Source organism: Oenanthe melanoleuca, chromosome 4, assembly GCF_029582105.1.
Source record: "Oenanthe melanoleuca isolate GR-GAL-2019-014 chromosome 4, OMel1.0, whole genome shotgun sequence".
Classification (NCBI taxonomy): Eukaryota; Metazoa; Chordata; class Aves; order Passeriformes; family Muscicapidae; genus Oenanthe; species Oenanthe melanoleuca.
In genome coordinates this window covers 48,089,591-48,110,399 of record NC_079337.1, presented here as the reverse complement: position 1 = coordinate 48,110,399, position 20,809 = coordinate 48,089,591, and the positions used below count along the sequence as shown (strand labels likewise).

Below are 20,809 nucleotides of genomic sequence, written 5' to 3'. Positions count from 1 at the left end.
TGTTTATCTAATGGTTGCTTCAGTTGTGGTTTTCTGATCTCATCTGGTTTTGCTGCTGCAGTCAAATATACATGATGTACAGCTTAGTTGAGCAAAGGCACCCCTAGCTCACCTGGAGTATTTTCATATTATTCTAGTGCATGTAACCACAGCCCCAAAAATTCTGCCTTTTGTAGGTCAGTAAATATCAATACAGAAATTGTGTGCTTTCTCTTCTTAAATGTGTTAGCTTGTTTGCAAAACTACAGGAACAAATTCAAGACTATAAAAAAGTGGGAAATTGACCTAAAAACATGTAACTTTTGCAGACAATTCACATTTTTGCTCAATATTTATAGGATTTTTTATATTACTACAGGACCGTAGTATTTTGTTACCAAGTCAAATTGATTAAGTCAACGAGAAGATTAAGACTCTTGCTCATTTAAAAAGTAGTGAGCAGAAGCAATGGAAAGGAGTGTGACATGCAGTATCTATTATACTAATACAAAAGCACAATTAATAGTGATTTGAGTCCCAGGAATTTGGGGATTAAATAAATGATTCCAGAATCCATCCACGCTAGTATTTCATTGAGTTCATTAAAATATGTGAGAGATTGGGATTAGACCATGTGGTTCACTTTCCAGTATCTGATTTGGAACAGACTTTGCAAAAGTCAAGAAATTATCCAGTCATGACTTAAACATTGTGGTGCATAACCTGGTATGACCCACACAGGTGAACACACTACTCTTTTTGTAAGACATGAGATAAAATAGATAAAGGTCATATTTTCTTAAGACAGGTAAAAGCATTTATCTGCCTAGGCTGCTACAGTGCTAAACATTAGGACCTTGTGCAGCCTATGAAATTCCTTGTCTCTACAGTTCTATTCCTTAGGGGATATCTGTTCTTTGTGTTTACCTCCAAATACTCCAGTTTCTTTGTATATGATCTTTCAGAGATGCTACTTCACATATATTTTCTAGAGTATATTTATTACTGAAGTCACAGAGCACCTGGTGGTACTTCATCTGGAAATCACAGAATCATAAATCTAAGCTTTCCTTTTTCCTACTCTATTTCAAAAAGATTTGCTGCATCTTTCTTGAATTAGATGTTCAAAAGCATATTTGTATGTCTATACACACACACAGATAGATGTATATGTTTATTCAGAATGCTGCAGAGCACTTGCAAGTTATAGGCTATTTTGCTGTAGTTAATGTAACTCAGAAAAGATGCTTTGAACTTCTCTAATGGAATGCACAAAGTTGTGGGAAAATGTGGACAACACTTAATGAATCATTATGCACAACTTTGTGCCTTAGTTGTCTAGATATCTGCCTGACCATTAATGCCTTTTCTGAAATAATTTATCTATTTATAGTCCAGTTTAACCAAAGAAGTATGAAATTGTCATTAACATTTTTTATAAGTCATTAGGCAGATAGTTGAAGCACTCTGGATTGTCCTGCTGCCAGAAGTTTCAGGCAAGATGCACTAATAGTGTAGTGTACAAGATAAAAATCAAATCCTGTCACTGAAGCTATTTAATTTCATGCTGGAAAGAAACATTGCTCACATGGTTTGTTGTTCACCTGTGGCATCTCATCTGATACACAGAAACTTCCAGCTAAGGAAGATTAACAGCTGGATTGCTTGTAATGAGAGAAGTATATCATGGGCATACTTGTACACATATCCAGAAGCAAAATAGCAGACAGTTTTAGAGTAGTCTTTTTTAAGAGCAGCATTTTTCAACTATAGCTGATGCAGATTAGGAAGATACTGCCTCTCCTTGACTGACTGCCAGTCAGTCTACCCTGTCCTATAGTAGGATACTACCAGTCCCTGTGATCTGCTAGTGTAAATAAACTAGTGTAGAAAACCAGCAAGGCAATCCTGTTCAAAAATATTCAGATAAAAACAGTAGCAACATTTATATTTTTTTAAAAACTAGACCATTTTGATAGAGGGCTAGGGAGTCGCTGCACATGAATCATGTAAAGGTGGTACAATCTCTGTTGGAGATCACCTGCCACTGAAGCAATAGTTCTGCTTGTGTTAACTGACATCAGCAGACTTTACAAAGTGTATTTAAATACTAGCTTTGGGGAGAGATACTTCAGAATTTTACTTCAAATGAGGAACTAAGGTGCTTAAATCCTGAAATAACTTTGAGCACTGGAGTCACTATTCCTAAAAGCAGCACCTGTGCAGAGAACTGAAGAACAAATTCCTTGCCTCAGTCCTTCAATCATACACAATCCATTAACTTTGGGTAAATTGTTTTAGAATTCAGAAAACTATGTGAGGTCCTACTCTATGGCCTTAGGAGGATTGTCAGTTTCCATTTAAACTGATTGTGATAGAATATTTAGCATTTTGAAAAGCAGGGAACTAAACTTATGTGTGCCGCTGAAATAACGTTTACTTTTCAGATCCAACATAATGTGTTATATTTCAGTTTTATCATTTATATTGTTAATATAAATGTAGTAGAAGAAGTGAATTATTAACATAGGGAAAATTAAGCAATCGAGGTATGTTTAATAGAAATTTTGTTTAGAACTCATGAAGTATAAGAATACTATGCGCTGTTAGTAATAAGTTTCCAAAACATATAGTCTAAAATATTCCTCTGCTACAGGTCATGGGATAACAGCAGTAAAGGAAAAAGCAGGAACTACACTAAGAATTCATAGTGGAAGTTCAGCATCTCTGGAAACAGCTGAGCCTCCTGCAGCTGAAACACCAGTTACTCGTAAGTTCAAGTCCACTGAAATTGGACAAAACTCCTTGACCCTGCCAAATGAGTTCAGTTTACAAAATGTTAAGATTTTGGTCACAGTTTATTGTAATTTGTGACTTGTGGGATTGAAATTATGCTGTAACCTGTTTTTTTTTCTCTTCTTAGAAGCAGAAGATTCTCTGGACCAAAGCTCTTGTGAGAACATTCCTTCTTCTCCTACATCTGGATCTCGTGGCATTATGTCAGCTATCACTAGCGCTGTACAAAACACAGTGAGTCATTTTAGCTGGTCTCTCTGCTCTAGTTATTTTTCATTATTTTTAGGTTTAACTACACTGTAGGTCATGTTTTTCAAGTTAAAGGTCTTTCTTTGTAGAAGTGGTTCTTTTGTAAGTCTGTTTAAAGTCTTTTCCATGACAAAATAATTTTTAAATTAAATTATCAAATTAAAAAATAAAAAGTCAAACAGAACTAACCCAGTTGCTAAGTTCTCACCAGTTTCAGTGAAAAAAATATGGTCTTCTCCTAAACTATGTAGAATTCTGTAAATATTTGGAAAATCTTTTTTATAATTGTACCATCGTCTGATTTTAAATTTTTACAGTTAAGTCCTTCCAAAGAAAGTGTGACAGGACTTCTTACTATTTTTGAAGGCAAGAATAAGAAAATACTCTATTTGCTCATTTTAAGGCTTTTACTAAGCTCTCTATTTTTAGTTCCTGGCCTTTACCTTCAGCTCTTTATCTAGTCTCTCATTTCATGTTAGCCTTCCCAGAAGGGGGTCTGATTTTTAACTCAGTGAGGCAAAATCTTTTCTTCACAGTTCTTTCCTATTACACTGTCCTTATATTTTATGTGTTGAACTTGATCCTTTCCTCTTTTTTTGGTTTCAAATTTTGCAAAATCCTGTGCCATACTGTTTCCAAATCAATTTTTGTGTCATCTCCTTCCTCAACTTTTTTTTACACCTTTAAGTATGGTGTTTCACTTGAAATTAAGAGACTTTAACATTGGCTGTAAAAGCATAGAAGATTAATTCCCCAGTGAGCAAGTTTTATGAAATGCCAGTTCTTTTGTATTGTATATCGAGTTCACTCTGACTGCCTCATCACTTTAATATCAAAGATTTTGGGAATAGAAGGAGATTCCTATAGATTATTCCTAAGACTGTTCTACAGAATTTGGAGCATCAAATGGATTGTGAGAGCTGGCCCCAGTAAGATTACTGCATTATGTAAGATTTGCAAATAAGAGAAATATTCTTGTAGGCAGCATGGAGTGGATACTATACCACAGTGATCAGTGTGGTGCAAAAATAATCCCTTAAGGTCTCACTAAGTCACCTGTAATTCCATTTGAGACTTTGAATGTATTTTCCATTATATATCAGGTTACGTCAGCATTTGAGTATCTGACATACACATAATCCAGACTGAAATGGAAATCTTTAGCCTGTGAGACTTCTTCTTCAATGCACATAAAAAATATGAAGACACAGAAAAACATATGTATTTAAATAGACAGTTCCAGAATCATCACAAGTGTTAACATTTTAAAAATCAGGTAAGGCAGAGTCTTCTGTTCATGATGGACTTGGCTCCATATTTATTATTCATATCTAAAACAAGTTCCTACAAGCTGGATGCCATTGGATGAAATTAAAGTGTTATTCATAGAATGATAGAGACAGAGAACAGTTAGGATTGGAAGGGAATTTAAAGATCATCTAGTTCCTATGCCCCTGCCTTGAGCATGGACACCTTCCACTAAACCAAGTTGCTCAAAGCCTGATCCAGCCTGGCCTTTAATACTTCCAGGGCTGGGACATCCACCACCTCTCTGGGCAGCCTGTTCCAATACCACCCCATCCTCATAGTGAAGAATTTCTTCCTGATACCCCATCTAAATCTAGCCTCTTTCAAAGTAAAGACATTTCCTTTTGTCTAGACACTGCTTGCCCTGGCAAAACATCCCTCTCAAGCCTTCCTATAGGACCTGTTTAGGTACTAGAAGGCTGCTAGAAGGTCTCCTCAGAGCATTCTCTTCTCCAGGCTGAACAGCCACGATTTTCTCAGACTGTCTTCACAGGAGATGTGCTCCAGATCTTTTATGATTTTTTTTTTTTGGCAACAATTTTACTTTTCCTCTGATGTAAGTAGTTTAATTAACTGGAAATATTTGTATGGTTCTTTTTTTTCTTTTGGAAAATGTATTCAGAACAAAGTAAATGCATCAATCCTCATGTTAGTTAAAATGTAGGAAATTAAGGGACCTGAATGTTCAAAGATGGTGTCTACAAAAGCACTTCTCTTTACAGTTCATATTAGCCTAAACTGGGGAGAAAATAACCACCTTGCATTATTTTATATAGGGAAAAAAGTGTATTATCTGGAGGCTTAGATGCTTTGGAATTTATTGGGAAGACAACCATGAATGTCCTTGCAGAAAGCGATCCTGGATTTAAAAGAACCAAAACACTGATGGCAAGAACAGTCTCACTGTCTCAGGTTGGATATATTTAAATACTGCTCTGTCAATGCAATTTCAGATTCTTTTTCCAGAATTTCACATGCCTCAGGGGGAGGCTTTATTTATTGCAGTAGATGCTGGCTGGGCTTATGGAAATAAATATTATGTTTTATAGTTGCTCTACTTTATTTTTCTTCACAGAACCACAAAAGATAATGTAAAATCATCTTTTCTGCATAATCACATATGCAATTGCTGATATAAATAAGATAGTATATGTGGTGATAAATCATTACACTCTGGAGGCAAAATGAAATTGTTGGTATTTTGGAAACAGCTGTAGATAGATATCTTCCAGCATAAACATTACCCTACTGATTTCCTTGGAAATTAGTAATACTGGAACATGATGTATGTTTCATTAGGAATTAAACCTGTGAAAGTTGTATCTCAGTGTCCATCTAACTTTATGGTACCCTTATACAGTTGTGACCCATGTGTTTTAAAGCTCGGTGATACAATAAAAGCAGAAGTATAAATGCTGTCAGTACAAAATTATTTTAGTTGTCCAGACACTGAAAGGAGGTAAAACAGTAGACATTGAAAAGAAATTATGTTTACTGCATGTTTACTTCCTTGTAGGGAAGAGTAGGGGAATTTTTCTTTTAAGGAGATGCTTCATTTTAGTATTCATCATTGAAAGAGTTAACAGACTTATAGTATTGTAGTAGATCAAAAGCAATTAAGTCTTGTTTAAGGCCCACAGGGTTAAAATGAGCTTTTGAGAATGCCTCCTTTAACAGCATGCATGGATTTGCACATAGAATCTGAGGCAGAATACAGCATAAATCAGTTCTCATGGGTTGTGCTATTGCTTTTCAGTGATTTGTTTGAGTTAACATTTGAAGATGGAGATTTCAGAGGAAAATGTACCATTTTAAGTCTTTTGTACTAAATGAATCACTGAAGACAATACTGTAGGAATTTTGAAAGATGGAATAACATAAGTGGTGGAAGTTCAGCTGTATTCAGAGACTTGTATGTGATATAAGAAGCAGTTCAGATGTATTTACCACCTTTACTGTAGGAAATTCATGAGAGGCCATTTTATCCAGGAATAGAAGGAAGGAGTAGAAGATCCTGTTGGATACACTATTCTATCCTATTTATACACTGATACAAGTGTACTGAAAGCACACCAAAATATACCCAAGTATATAGAGGGTAGTTCTGCTCCATCTTTGGTATAAGTCAGCAATCTCTTTTGTCAATCCCACTGTCACATAAAACTTACTTTATTATTTGCTAAGAATAGTTTACAGGAAATATTTTTGTAGGTGCATTATTTATGCAAGTTGGTGGATAGCTCCTGAAAATAATACTCTTCCCATTTTGAGGTCTATGGAATGGATTTCATGGCTTTTTAAGGCTGTATGTGAAATAGTCCTTTGAATTTCATTATAATTGGTGGGGAAATTTATTATATGGTATCTATAGCTGACATTGCTTTTGAAAGTATAAGCAAGATTTTTTTTTTGTTTTTCGTTGTATTTTAAAGAGAGATGGTTAGCAATTACCATCTAATTAGGGTTAGCAATTACCATCTAATTAGTAAAACTCTGTGTAGAATACTATATAAATATTTTATCAGAGAAAATTATCAGAAAAGAAGTTAGCTATTTAATCTCTAAAATTTTAGCTCTTCAGGTGTGATATAGTCCCAAATTTTATTACTACTTGTAGACACACAGAAGCAGATAGTAATAAAATCTGTCACACTTACAGTACTACTACAGTAAAAGATGGAATGATGTATATTTTTACAGCTGTTGCGAGAAGCCAAAGAAAAAGAGAAGAAGAGGCGGGCCCAGCAAGTTACAGTTGAAAGAACAGCACATTATGGACTACTTTTTGATGAATTCCAAGGTTTGTCTCATCTTGAAGCTCTGGAAATCCTGTCAAATGAAAGTGAAGCTCAGGTACAGTATGCAGATAGCATAAATCAATATGATTGTTAAAAAAATTATCTTTAATTTTATTCTGAAGATGCATGTAGAATGAACAGTAAGTTTTCCATCAAGTTCAGAGAAAGCTGAATTTATCATGTGGGCTAGTCCTGGGTTTTAGGAACTCAGTGTCAATACATCTAAAATGTAACTGCAAATTCCTTGCAGAATTTACAATGAGGTTGAAATATTTTGGTTGAAATCAGGTACAGATACTTATATTTTGGAATTCCAGACCTACTAAATGTGGAGGTCGGTGAATTAAAATTAGTTCCAGATTACTTATTGACTTCTTATTTTGTTAGCTTTTAAAGTTACATAGAACTACACCAAGATACTATTACTGAAAGTATACAAGTGTCTCTCTGAAGATGGTAATGTTAATAAGGCCTATCTGATAAATGTGTATTTCAATTTCAACTCTCAATTTATTTGGTCTGCTAGTACATCAGTAGATCTCTGACAGTGGGCTAATAGAATTTTGTATATTCTTAGCAGTGATATTTTTGCACTGAATCAGTTTTCTAAGTAAATTTCTTAAAAACAAGTTTTCTTTTTTGTTTGTTATTGTAATTAGCATTCTTTGCCCTGTGGGATGCTTCTTAATAAAATATAACCAAGTTATATTTTAAAATATTTTATTTGCCCTCACAGATAGAATAAGTTTAGATTAATAACAATTAAATGCATACTGTCAATGTTGTTTTTATTTTTTGCTATTATCTAGATGAAAAACTATACATTCAAAATGCACATGTGAGGTTCAAGGGTCTGCTTTTGTAACAAAAGACAAAATCAAAAATGGCCCAAAACTCCCACCCACTAAACAGGAAAGAGATAGATAGGAAACAAGTTCAGGTTAATTGCATGTGTCAACGATATTTTTGCAATTTACTGTGAAATACCGCAGGGTAAGCAAGACATGTGCAGGTTGTTACCATGAGGTTTGTGATACACTGCATTTATGTCCTAGACACATACGTAGTCCTACTCAGTCCAGCAGGATTGATGGTAACTGTGTGGGTCAGCAAGTCCAATACCCAGATAAATGTTCCACTTATGCACAGATGCACACAGACACAGAATACAGAAAGAGTACTGTAGAGAAACTTGGGACCACTTCTTACAGCCCAAAAGCCACAGGAGGAGTGCAAGAGATACTGAAGACATGTGTGCTTAAGCTTTATAATAAAAGTTTCCATTAAAAGAAGTTCCCAGTTGGCCCTTGAAATGGATAGTGCTATAGAGGGGGGGTGGGGGGAAAGCCTTATATAGACCTTCACAGCCTGACTGAGTGTCACAGCTTTATCTCGCGTTTAACCCTGAGCACAGGAGCTGGACACAAGGACGCACCAGTAAGAAAGTAATAGCTGTCTCCAGCCTTGCATTGAGGTAGTCTGTACATCTGTCAAGAAAACTTTAAAAAAGTCCCTTGAAAAATAAAGGCAAAACTTCGTATCAAGGGGAGTAAGGGCACTACTCTTGGCTTCCAAAGAAGGAGCTCTCTGCTCTCGGAATTAACACCATATAACTGTAGTACAAACAGTGATTCAAAGAATCTGTTTCCATCCCTCTTAGGTGCCATCCTATTAGATATGCAGGGACTTGCAGATAGCTGAGACATGCAAAAACCTGCCAATGCATTCTTCAGACCAGGTAGACTGTCAATAATTTTGGCTGCATTTTGAAAGCAACCTTTTCCAGCTCTTCCCATGAGTGCTCAAGACTAACCATTGTGCCTTTGCTCTTTTTGCCTGCTGTCCTCATCCAGGCAATCCCAAAATGCCTATTACAGTTTGCAGTTAAACCATAGATTTATAGTTCAAAATTCATGTTCTGGAGGAAGGAGGGGACCTGACGATCTGGCAAGGCTGGTGTAATTTTTGATACTCAACAAATTCTGTTGACAAGATCTAAAAATATGTCTAAGCTGGGAGGTTAGAGGCAAGATTTGAACATAACGGAAGTTTCCGTTTCTTAGTCTATTTCGGATTCAAGCTCTAAATTAGCATTTAGTAATACTTCCTGTCCTTTCTTTCACAGATTCAGTCACATTTAGCAACACTTGATGGAGAACAGTTGGAGACCGTGAAAAATGATTTAATTGCTATAAAAGAGATCTTTGTTCCAAAGGAATTAGATGATGAAGTGGTGCAGGAGCCAAAAGGTAATTAGAAATACATAGACTAAACCATATGAATGATTGCTGCTTCTTTATCTAGTAGTTTTAAAAAATCCAGTCCAAAATGTAATTTCTGATATCCTAATAGTCTTCGTAAGGTAGTTACTAAAATTAATACTCTAAAAGTTCTAGAAGCTGATCAGTGCTTAATTTTGAATTTATGTTGTAACTGAATTGTGAGTTATGGAAGATCAAACATAAATGAATATTAAATTGTTTTGCTATATCATCAATGAAAGCAAAAACTGGAAAATAATAACTTTTCTGATAACTGAGCTTTTATTACAGAAATTGTGTAATCTGAAAGTTTTGAAGTACTTAGAAATGCTTTTTTTGTTCAGCAGCTTCATCCTCACTCTGCACCCTCCCTTGCTAGATGGGGGAAAAGATTAGAGTATAATGAAGAATTTTAAGAATCCTGAGTTTTTGAATGAAAGTGATTTGGAAACATAGTAGCAAAGCTGCTTTATAGGTATTGCTTGGCAAGATGCGGCATGTGGAGTGTCAGAAGGAAGTTGGATCGGCATAAGTGTTTCCATAACTGTGACATGGCACAACATTGAAGAGAATGCACTGAGCTCACAAAAGTTACAATAAAATGGGTGGGTGCTTTGGTTAGGGGCAAAATAGGTGTCTTAAACACATCTGGGATTCCCCCAAACAGGTTAGAACAGAAGGATAAGAAGTCAGCTTAAAGACATCATGGTTCATGTCTTCAGGCCTGTGAGATGCATACCAAACCTCTTTGAAATAACAGCAAAAATCCCCTTGACCTGACTGAAGACTGGCTTATGTCATTGGACACGATATTGTTGTGTTTTGGAAATGAAGAAACATATCCTCCTGATTTTCTCAGGGCTACTTTGCCCATAAAACCTACATTTTGCAAGATGGTGGGATACAATTTCTTTAACCTTCAGAAAAGTTAGCAAAACTTTCACATGTTCTAACAGGAGAGTAATTTCTTCTCAGATTGCTCTTTCTGGCAGTGCTTACTCAGCTTGCCTGATCCCTCTCACAGGGAGCTCATGGTTTCTGTTTGAGGGGGACAGCAAGTGCTCAGCATAAATTCTTAGTATGATAAAGTTTTTTGCTGGCTTTTTTCCCCTCTTAGTTGCTCTTTAAACCCCATTCCTCTATGGAGTTGTGAGAAATAGAAGTCCAGAAACTGTATTACCTGCTTAGGAGTGAGGATTCATGAGATGTCTGTTGTTCCTTAATTTCTGTGGAAAGTAGTTCCTTGCTTTGAAAGCGGCTCCCAGAAGAAGCTCTGTTTCTTGCACAAAGTGATGTTTTCTCTGAAGGTCAGAAGTTCTGTTTTTTTCAGTAAAGCAAAATTCCTTATCCTGCTCCTTGAAACATTTACAGGTGTTTTGAATGGGCTGCAACCAAGGCAGTGAGCACCTTAAAAAAATAAAGAGACCAAATCAAAGTGTGCTGCAGACTTGCCCCTGCAAAAGCACTTATCAGTGAAACACATTCCTTCCTCCTGTGACTGCGGAAACAGCTATGACTGTTTTCTGGTACAAGTAGCAGAAAGACACACATCCTTCTCTCTAATGTCTTCTCTCACTTTGATTATGCAAGCCTTTCATGTATTTTTCACTGCAGCTTCATTTCAGTTGTTTATGAAATAGTAAGAGGAGAATATCTGAAAAAGTGGTTTTACCTAAGTTTTGAAAGCCATTAACACCAAAAATTTCATACATGGGACATAAGACAGTAACCACAGTAAATATTCAATTGAATAGCCCAGTTGTCAATATTGGTGCATATACATGCACACCCCCACACATTCCTTTCTTGTGTCAATGTCACTGTTTTTCAAGTGCTGGAATACTTGGTGAAACTATTTCACTGGATGTATTTGATATAAATTTGATATAAATATTTGATATAAAATACTATAGTAGTAACATACTAACAAAAACTGTCTTGTTTTTTCTTGCAGCAGGTACGGGAGAAGAGTTTGTCAGCGTGCTCACAGAACTGCTGTTTGAATTGCATGTTGCTGCTACTCCTGACAAACTAAATAAGGTTAGCACCTGTTTGTGAGCTGCCTCCAGTTTCTTGGACAAAGAAGGAGGGCTTTGTTCTGAAATCTGACACTGAGCAGTACCCAGTTCACTTCAGACAGCTCAGAAAGCAAAGTACAGGAGACTGCAACTAAAATGCTGAGTATAGAAAATCTTTCACAGAAGTGACGTGAGTAAGGCAGTGCAGTTGGATGAGCCCTTTCCAGTGTTAGAAAGTTTGAACCACGGGTGTCTCAGCAGAACAGGGCTCATGAGCACAGCAGATTTGGTTTTGCATACTGGGAACAAAAGTCAGGTTCAGAATAATTTTTCTTGCTCTAAAAGTGAGATGCCTTGGAACTAGTCACATAACTAGTCACATTTGTATTATCAGGTCCCTTTAAAGCTGGTTCATCTGCTGATCTTAGGCTCAAATGAATGTTTATCTCTCTAGCTACATAGATAGACTATGGACAGCTAGCTTAGGCTTAGGTCTTAATGTGTTTTAATTTGACTTCATGTTAAAAAAGAGACAAATTTCCTGCTAGGCATAGCAGTAGTCTGAAGTTGTATAAAGCTTCAAGACTCTTCAGCTTTGATCTATTTGCATGTCAGGGAAAGCAGTCCAAGTTCAGTGATTTTATATTTATTTTTCCTGTAAGAATTTTGTGCATGTCTCTTACCTCTCCAATTTTTTTTCTTTTTTATGCCCATTTCTTATTTCCTTATTAGGGAAACTGTGTAAGAAAAATTTCTGTGTAAATTCATTTGAATGATACCTAATAAAGCTGAAATATTAACTTTGGAATGAGCACCAGCTGTATGTGTTGGTTAGGAATATTATACCTTTAGAGGAATTATCACTGGATGATCCATCTTTATGCAGTCTGAAATGTTTCATACATCAAATTTCTGAGTATAAAAAGGAAGTAATTAAATGTATTATTAATTGATGTTCAGGAATGTCATCTTATAGTCTCTTTTCAAACTGAACTTTGGGGTTGGGTTTTTTGTTTGGCAGGCTAGGAAAAAAGCTCATGAATGGCTGGAAGAAGCCAGTTTGTCCACCCCAGTAGGTGTAGAAGAGGAGCTAAATGAAAAACCTGAATCTCCTGGTGAAGAAAAGACTCAGAAAGACAATAAAATTGAAGGTGATAAAACAGAAGTAGACAAAAGCAAAACTGTGGAGGTAAAATAACTTTTGGAGGATAATTTTCATAAAAATGCGTGTACATACTTTGATAAGATTTTTTTTTTGTGTGTTGGCTTTATATGTTGTCCTTATTTTTTAAATTCATGGGAGTAGTAAGAAATAATAATACACAACTATTCACTGTAGGCCCAGTTGAAGACTAAATGACAAATATTCTTACTATTACTCTGTTTCCATAAGTAAATGCCAAAGTAACACATTCTCTATCCCATTGTTTTTATTGTTTTATATCTGTGATTTTGTGCATATGCATGTGTATACTCAACATACAGTGAACTGAGGGGTTCTGAGGTGTAATGTTAAACATTATGTGCACACTAAAAGTTGTGTCTCAATGTTTCTTAGTATCTCCTCTCAGTGACTGTACATGGGGAAAATGTTCAAACTATTTAAACAGTTTAAATCATAAACAGACAAAACAGAAATATTATTTAGGCAACTAACAACTGTTCATTCTCTTTGTGAAAAATAGCTCTTAAGGCTAAAAGTGTTCATTTGGGCAGTTCTGATAAGGTTAATTGCGATTGAGTATTTTCTGTCAAGTTAATGGCCATATTAAATGTTGTTCCTATCTTCATCGAGATTATTATTTCTAATTAGAAATTATCTCTCACGTTTCTTTACAAAAAAAGTCTAAAGAAGCAGACAGAATATATACACTGTATGTTACAGATTTTTATGTGATTGCAGATTGCCAGCTGGCATCACCTTGTGAAAGCTGTAACCCCACAGTGCTACATGGAGATTTGTATCATTGCTGATAAAAGACACTTTTTTATTGGGCACATTGTCTGTTTCTTCTCTAGAGATTCAGCTAAGGGATGACTGAGTACTTTTGGCTCCATATGAAACTAATTATGGTTATGACTTGTTCTAGAGTTTAGGTATCTTTCTGTTTGTTAGGGTAAGGTTTAAAAATGGTATGCTAGAAAACCCAAGAGCCTGACCTAGTTCCCAGCCAAGTAAACAGTAGATTTGATCTTACTAATTTTTCAGAGCAAGTAGAATGACTGTATTTTACAGTCTGTGGATATTCAATTTTCCAGTATTGTTTGTGAGGATGACATTATGGCTAATATTACTTCACCATGTATGTGTTAGTATTTCCAGTTGGGGTAGGAATGGTTCCTATGTTTGAAATTCTTTTATATGTATATATCTATAAATATATTTATCAATGTTGTTATTATTGATTATATTATTCCCATTTTTAATTTAAGGAAATCTACATGCTGTCCATTGAAAGTCTGGCTGAGGTAACTGCTCGTTGTATTGAACAGCTTCATAAAGTAGCAGAATTAATTCTCCATGGGCAGGAAGTAGAAAAACCAGCTCAAGATCAAGCAAAAGTACTGACAAAGTGAGTATTATGTACTTCAGTTATAAACATTTGACATTTGCATGAATTCATGAAGTTGCATTCCACTTGAAGGCACAGTAAGTTCATGGATCAACAAACAGTATTGGCTTTGGGGGTCCTGGTGCTATATTTTCTCATGAAATCAGGTTCTTTAGGCTACCTGACATTTTTTGACATGGCTGGCATATGTATGTTTACAAAAACATGACCTATACACAGGCTAAAAGTTGTTCCTGCTCCAGCAAGCAAATGTACTTGCCAACTTGGGTTGCAGTTTCCTGCTCCCTCTGCAGAAGATACTGTGCCTGCATATATGGAATTTGCTTTTAGAGTGTGTGATGCTGTCTTATTATTTGCCAGCAGAGTTTCATTATCTAGTGTTTATCTGCCAGAAACATATAAAAATCAATATGTAGTTCTAAACAATAGACCACATTTGTTAGCGACCTTGTTGTTAACTGTAGTGAAACACCTAGAATTTCAAGAAGCCAGACTATCTAGTGGGACTTTAAATTCAAATCTCAAGCTCTCTGTAGTTATTAAGTCTACTGGTTTCTGCAAGTTTTCATGTTAAGATATTTTAAACAGTTGACTCCTAAGTAAGTAAAATATTTAACCAAGTGTTTATCCTTAAGAATGCTACTAAGAAGAGCAAAGTCCATAGGAACACTTCAGTCTGTATGGGATACACTTGTGAATGTCTAGGAAAACAATGAAAGATTTCAGACCAGAACTAGGTCTTGTTCTCTCATATTTTAATCTCAAGTGGTCTTTCCCTTTTAGCCCAAAGTAGATGTTTTCTTGTTCACATGGAAAACTTCACACTGTTCTCATTCAAGTTTTCCAACAGTATTCCCAGAGGTTGTGTTGCTGCAATCATCAGAAAAACCATAGTTAAGCTAGAAGTTTAGAAGTTTAAAATTCAAACAAGTGGAACATTGCATTGTCAAAAAAGACTGGTGTGTGCAGCACATCATTTTGCTGCTGTAGTCAGCAGTGGATTTTTCAGTGAAGGAATATAAAAAGTTTATCATGAACATTTTATGCCTAAATAGTTTAAAAATATTTAGAAGCAAAATTGCTTTAAGAACATCTTTGCTTCCAAGATAACAATTGTCATAGGGTTTTTTATCTCTTCTTAGGTCAAGGATGTATTTTTATATTTGTCTCTCTCTTGTTTTTTTAAACCAGTTTAACAAGTGCCATGTGCAATGAAGTTTCATCTTTATCAAAGAAGTTTTCTGATTCTGTAACAGCAGCTGGGGTAAGATGACAGCATTTTCTCTGGCATTTGGGCTATTTTTGATATTGTTCACCTATTAAAAAAGGAATTCTTACGTGACTCCAGAGGCTTTATATCAGCAAAGAGGCAACTGCTTTACTCAGATCAAGAACACAGGGCATTTTTACAGCAGGGAAAGTTTATAAGCCTTGATAGATGACACTGTGTCCCCTGCCTTGTAAAATACTTCTTTCTAGAAACCGTTTCCTCTTTTTCCTGATCACCACTCAACACTTCTTATCTTCTCACATTGATGGGTCCCACATTTGAAGTCACACAGCTTGATGATAATTTCCTCTCTGACTCGGCCTATCCCTTTTGAACACATTTGTGTAAAAGTCATAACAGATTGTATTTGCAGTACATTAAGATGGTTTCAAGAGTTGTCTTCTTAGCCTTTACTAGATCCCCTGGCGTAGCACTGCCGTGTTTTCAAAAGGTTTAAGGGATTAGGAAGTCTGTTTGGTCCATCTTAGAAAAAAATACTCTGTCTTCTATCACAAGATATTCTGTTTTAAAACATCCATTTATATGTGAATATCTTTGCTAGAAATAATATCCTGCCTTTCAAGATGCTTCAAGGATGACTGACATCTCAGTATTATAGCAATATTTGGAGGTAAAAATTGTGCTGCTGCTGAAATCATTCTGTAATCGTCAGAGAAGAACAAATTCTGATTCTCCTGATTGTTCCATGAGAACATGAATGTAATTCAAAGGAAATTTTCCCAGTTTTCCATTAGCTCTTCGAGCACATCTCTGAGCCTGGTTTTTCATAGTTATTTGTAAAGGACATTATTTATTTCTTTGTTTTTATTATGAATAATTTACATAACTTCCAGTTACTGTAAGGGAAAAATGCTTATTTTACATTTTGGGATTCTACTTTAGCATACATCTGTGGGACACTTGAAATAAATACATGCACAAAATATAAAAATATCAGAATATTAAACTGGTCCACTAAACAATGTGTTTTATAATGAATTTTCTAGTAACTGAGAGTAAAAATGTACTTCTTTTCTCTAACCATCTCTCTTTGGTTCTGCCACCTTTCTCCAAACTAAAATTAAGAAGTTTTATGTTTCTGTAAAACTATAATATGAGAGCTACAAGGTTACAAGTGGAAATCCTTAGTTGAAATAATCAATATTGTGTTCCGTGTTGAAAGAAAACAACTTTTGCTGGAGGTTACTTTTGTTCTAAAGAACTATAATGCAAAGAACAATAAGAATAAAAAAGGGAGGAACTTCTGCCATTTTAAAAAGTAGAGGGGCTAATGAATCTTGATTTTCTAGCATCTAGTAGTGTAACTACTCATTGTGTGTGCTGAGCTGTTTCACCAGCTAGTCTGCACTGCTCAGCACATGTGCTGCCTCCACTTTGGGGATCTGAGTTTCACCTGATTTTCCTTCTGTGGGGGAGCTACTCTGGACCTTTCATTTTGTCCTACACAGATATTTGTGTAACTTCTAAGAACTTCATTTTTCTTCTGATGTGTCTTTTTCCTTTTTGTGTCCTTGAAAATGAGCAAGTGGTTAAAAATTTTGTGGGATGTGAAAACGTCACTGATAGACAGATGGACAGAACTGTCGTTACATAAACCTCACGCCTGTAAGAAAGTAGGCAATTTGAAACTGAATGTACATTAATTAATGAAGAAGTAAAATCCTGGTCCTCTGTAAGTTCGTTGTACTCTGTGATAGAAATGCATAGGGTGTACTGAGGTGTGTTTGAAATGCAGACACAGTTACTAGCAATACTGGGATAAACAGTCTGGGTAAGAATCAAGCTAAAAGAAGACCTTTACAGAATTCATAAAACCACATCTCAAATATCAGTATATTTCTGTTAAATGTATTTCTTGACCTGGCTTTTCATTCTGTTTTCTGGTTTACAGAGCAATATGAAGGCAGAGGTTCTTAACCCCATTATCAATAGTGTGCTATTAGAGGTAAGCTCCACCTCTTCACATTAGAAAATTTTCTAAAAAAAATATTTTAAATGAGACAGGCACATTTAGTTCTTAAGGAAAAACTATTTAAAAAGTAATGACAATATAATTCTGACTGTTCAGTGCCAGCACATAAATAAACACATAGAAGTGTTCAGCCTCTCCCACACACTGTAATAGTGAGGTTGCATTTACTGAAGATTCTTAAAAGCTGTATGACTGAAGTGAGGCTGGCCAGTTATGAAACTCTGCTGTTGTATTGGTCAGAGCACAGCAACAAATTGCAGTTTCAGACTATTCTTTCCTTTAAAATTTGGATTTTAGCTATGCTACAGTTTTCTATCTGCAGACATTTAGATTTCTACAAAGATTCAGTCTTGCAACAGCCTTGGTCAGCATATGGAAAACCATGTGTCAGACCACCAAAATATTCATGAGTGATTTCTTTCATTTGACACCATAATCTGCTTTTCTTCAGAAAAGCACAGTGAGTAAAACATACCTCAGTTTTACCAAGAAGAAATTGGGATGAAGTGATATCTTCATAAAGTCCTAAAACTCACAGGATTTGCAGCACAAGTTTTTAACTCTATTAGATCACATTTCCCTTAAAACATAAATAAACACACAGTAGTGATCATAAATTCTCATTCTGTATTTAATATTTGCATTCTTTTAAAAATAATAAGAAGAAGACTGCTTTACAACAAGCTATTTTGCACTGAATTAACAATACCCTTAAGGAAAACCATGGAAAGTTGAATAGAGCTGTAGTGAACACTATCATGCAGTTCCTTTTTTTATAGGGTAAATTTTCTGTTGCTGCTGACTTACCTTTTTGCACTCCAGGAACTGCAAAATCTAGGAATATTTAGAATTGTGGAATACATTGTTTTGTACTTCATAAATCCTGTAGTTGTATACAAATAAGTATTAATACAGCCTAGGATCATGGAGGATAACAAGCTGCTATACAGTTCAGTATTAGAAATTCCAAAAATAGTACTACATGTTGAAACCATTATAATTTGAACTGTTAATTTTAATGACACTTCTACCACCTACAGCAAATTCAAAATCAGTTCAGTTGGTGGAAGGACTAGCTGGTTTGTGTTTGAAAAGTCAAATCTGCTTCTGAGCACTGGCATTTTATTCTATTCATATTACCAACAAAACTGTCCAAGAGTTCAAACTTAGCTGCAGTCAGATTTTTCTGTATTTATTCAGGCTGTGCTATCTACAGATTCTAAAATCTTGTGTGAAGAGATATGCTAATATAGCATGGTGCAGGATGTAGAAAAAAAGAAAAAAAGAAAAAGAAAAAAAAAAAAAAGAAAAAAAAAAAAAGAAAAAAAAAAAAAAAGTACAGTGTAATTCCTGAAGTACATGGCAGCTGTACTCATGAACCACATGTTTTCTCTCCCCATTAGGGCTGCAACAGTACTACTTATATTCAGGATGCTTTCCAGCTACTGCTTCCAGTTCTGCAAATTTCCCATATCCAGACCAGTTGTTTGAAAGCCCAGGAATTGTCAGCTTGACAGCAACCACAGACCCAAAGTCTTGAGCTGTGCCAAGAGAAGAGCTGGTACAAGAGATGCCTGGCCACTAGGGTTCTTTGAAGACACTAAATGCGGTTTTGCACACACAGTACTGATCAACATTTTAAAACTCTTTCAGACTTGTAGACTTTAGAAGTAGTTAGTAAAGTGAGTAATTTCCAGTACAGTTCATGTTTTGCATTAATTTAAACAGAAGTTTATTGATATTAGCATTACTTTAATACAGATTCTAAATGTTTACCCATTCAGTTGTAAGCAATGTATGAAACAAATTGGAATGTAAAGTTTCTTAAAACATTTCATTTCAAATAACCATTTATATTGTTTGTATTATAACTGCAGTTTTAAAAGTGTATTTCAGAAGCTGGTTTCAGTATTTAATTTTCGCCAACATGAACAAATTATTATAGTTTTGAGCTTGTTAAATATTATTTCCAGTAGCAAATAATAACATCCTATTAATAGGTACCACTAACATAACACTTTTTATTGAAGGAGTTGCACAGCAATAGGTATTAACTTAACTAAATGAAAATTATGGAGGTTATGCATAAAGAATTATACTGAAAAGTAATTTTCTGAGCCAGTTAAGATTACAGGTATAGCTCTGTATATGCTGACCCATATGTTTATATTAATCTAGGTCTATTTCTTCATTTCAATGGTTGAACAACATAGGAGACAAAAGTAATCTTTTTAATATGCAAGGGATAGAAAACTTCCCTTTTGTTTGGCAATGGGAACACCTGCTAAACAACCTTCTCTTGGATGTGTTAGTAGGTTAAAACTTTGGGGTTTACAGATACAGTTCAGAAACAGAAGTTGTAATAAGAAGTTATGAAGGAATTGCTTTGGGTGTGGAGGTCATTTGTCAGATCAATCACCTTTTTGAGGCAATAGCTAGGGCATAAAAAAGCGATAGGAATGACATTTCGTAACAACATTAGCAACCATGCTAATTTGTTGTAAAATCTTTAGTTTAAAATCCTGAGCTTTGGACCCAAGAATTTGTCTAGGCTAGTTTACATCTTAGACAGGAAGAACGTTCCAATATTTTACATAACCTGTTCTCTTGGATTTTTGTCATTTATTATGTTTCTTTCCGTTATTTTGTATTTTTTTTTCTCTTGGTATACTCATGAATTGTATTTAAGTGCTAATTTTTAGAGTTAACATTTTAATACGTTTAAGTTCATAAGTTAAGTTCATACATCATAAAAAAAATGAAATAGAACGTGAGGCAGTTTCTGTTTGATAGAAAAACTATGTTTTTGATAGAAAAACCAAGTTACCATGCACATGGTAACTTCTTTGAGTCCAAATAAGAGGACAGTAAGGTGTTTTTGTATTTTACAGTACTGTGGTCCCTGTTCTTCTGTCACATTCACAATGACTTTTTCATTTTTTGTTATTTAGTGATGAAATTTTCCCTATCCCTGAAATAAGGTTTATTAGGCAAAATCTATCTTCTGGCACCCTGTAATTTAACAGATGTGAGATATCTTTCTGGGTAAGTAGAAGATGCAGAGTCTTCAAATTCGTTTGTACAGGCTGAATATAATATCAGAAGCCTCAGGGAATAATGTTTGAAATCATTGAAGGGCATTCTTAAGACAAAGATTGCTTGTCTGAGATACGCCTTGCTAGAGGTTTCACTGTCTTGCTTTAATTATGCATTTATAAAGAAAGTACCTTACCCTGAAGCAAAAGAAATTGTAAAAAGTAATGTGGAGGTTTAAAGTATTTACATCCATACAATGTAGGAAGGGAAACAGGGCAGGGTATAAGCATAGGGATATTCCCATCTGATCTTAGATTCAATCATCTTGTCCTAGGAAAACTGAATGTTGTATCTTTAAATCAATTTTAGGAAATAATATTTCAGTAGAATAGTACTGTATGGACATAGCCAGAATATTTTGTTTACACTGATTTGTATTTTTCCACCAGTTAAATAAATCATTTGAGATACTGAACTGAGACAGTACACTAAAAGTGAGGGTTGGAAGAATAATGTGATGGGAGTATG

At 35.2% G+C, this 20,809-nt stretch overlaps 1 protein-coding gene across 2 annotated transcripts in view; it reads left to right on the top strand.

The window, feature by feature from the left end:
• FAM114A1 (family with sequence similarity 114 member A1) overlaps positions 1-20,756 on the top strand; it is a 30,046-nt gene extending 9,290 nt beyond the window's left edge. For both annotated transcript variants that reach the window (XM_056489582.1, XM_056489583.1), the window contains 11 exons: positions 2,636-2,749; positions 2,903-3,026; positions 5,109-5,244; positions 7,033-7,185; positions 9,256-9,379; positions 11,346-11,431; positions 12,431-12,598; positions 13,843-13,982; positions 15,174-15,246; positions 17,165-17,218; positions 18,649-20,756. In XM_056489582.1, the coding sequence (XP_056345557.1) occupies positions 2,636-2,749; positions 2,903-3,026; positions 5,109-5,244; positions 7,033-7,185; positions 9,256-9,379; positions 11,346-11,431; positions 12,431-12,598; positions 13,843-13,982; positions 15,174-15,246; positions 17,165-17,218; positions 18,649-18,759 (1,283 nt within the window). In that variant the 3' untranslated portion in view covers positions 18,760-20,756. The remainder of the gene's footprint in view (positions 1-2,635; positions 2,750-2,902; positions 3,027-5,108; positions 5,245-7,032; positions 7,186-9,255; positions 9,380-11,345; positions 11,432-12,430; positions 12,599-13,842; positions 13,983-15,173; positions 15,247-17,164; positions 17,219-18,648) is intronic.
• The last annotated feature ends 53 nt before the right edge of the window (positions 20,757-20,809 follow it).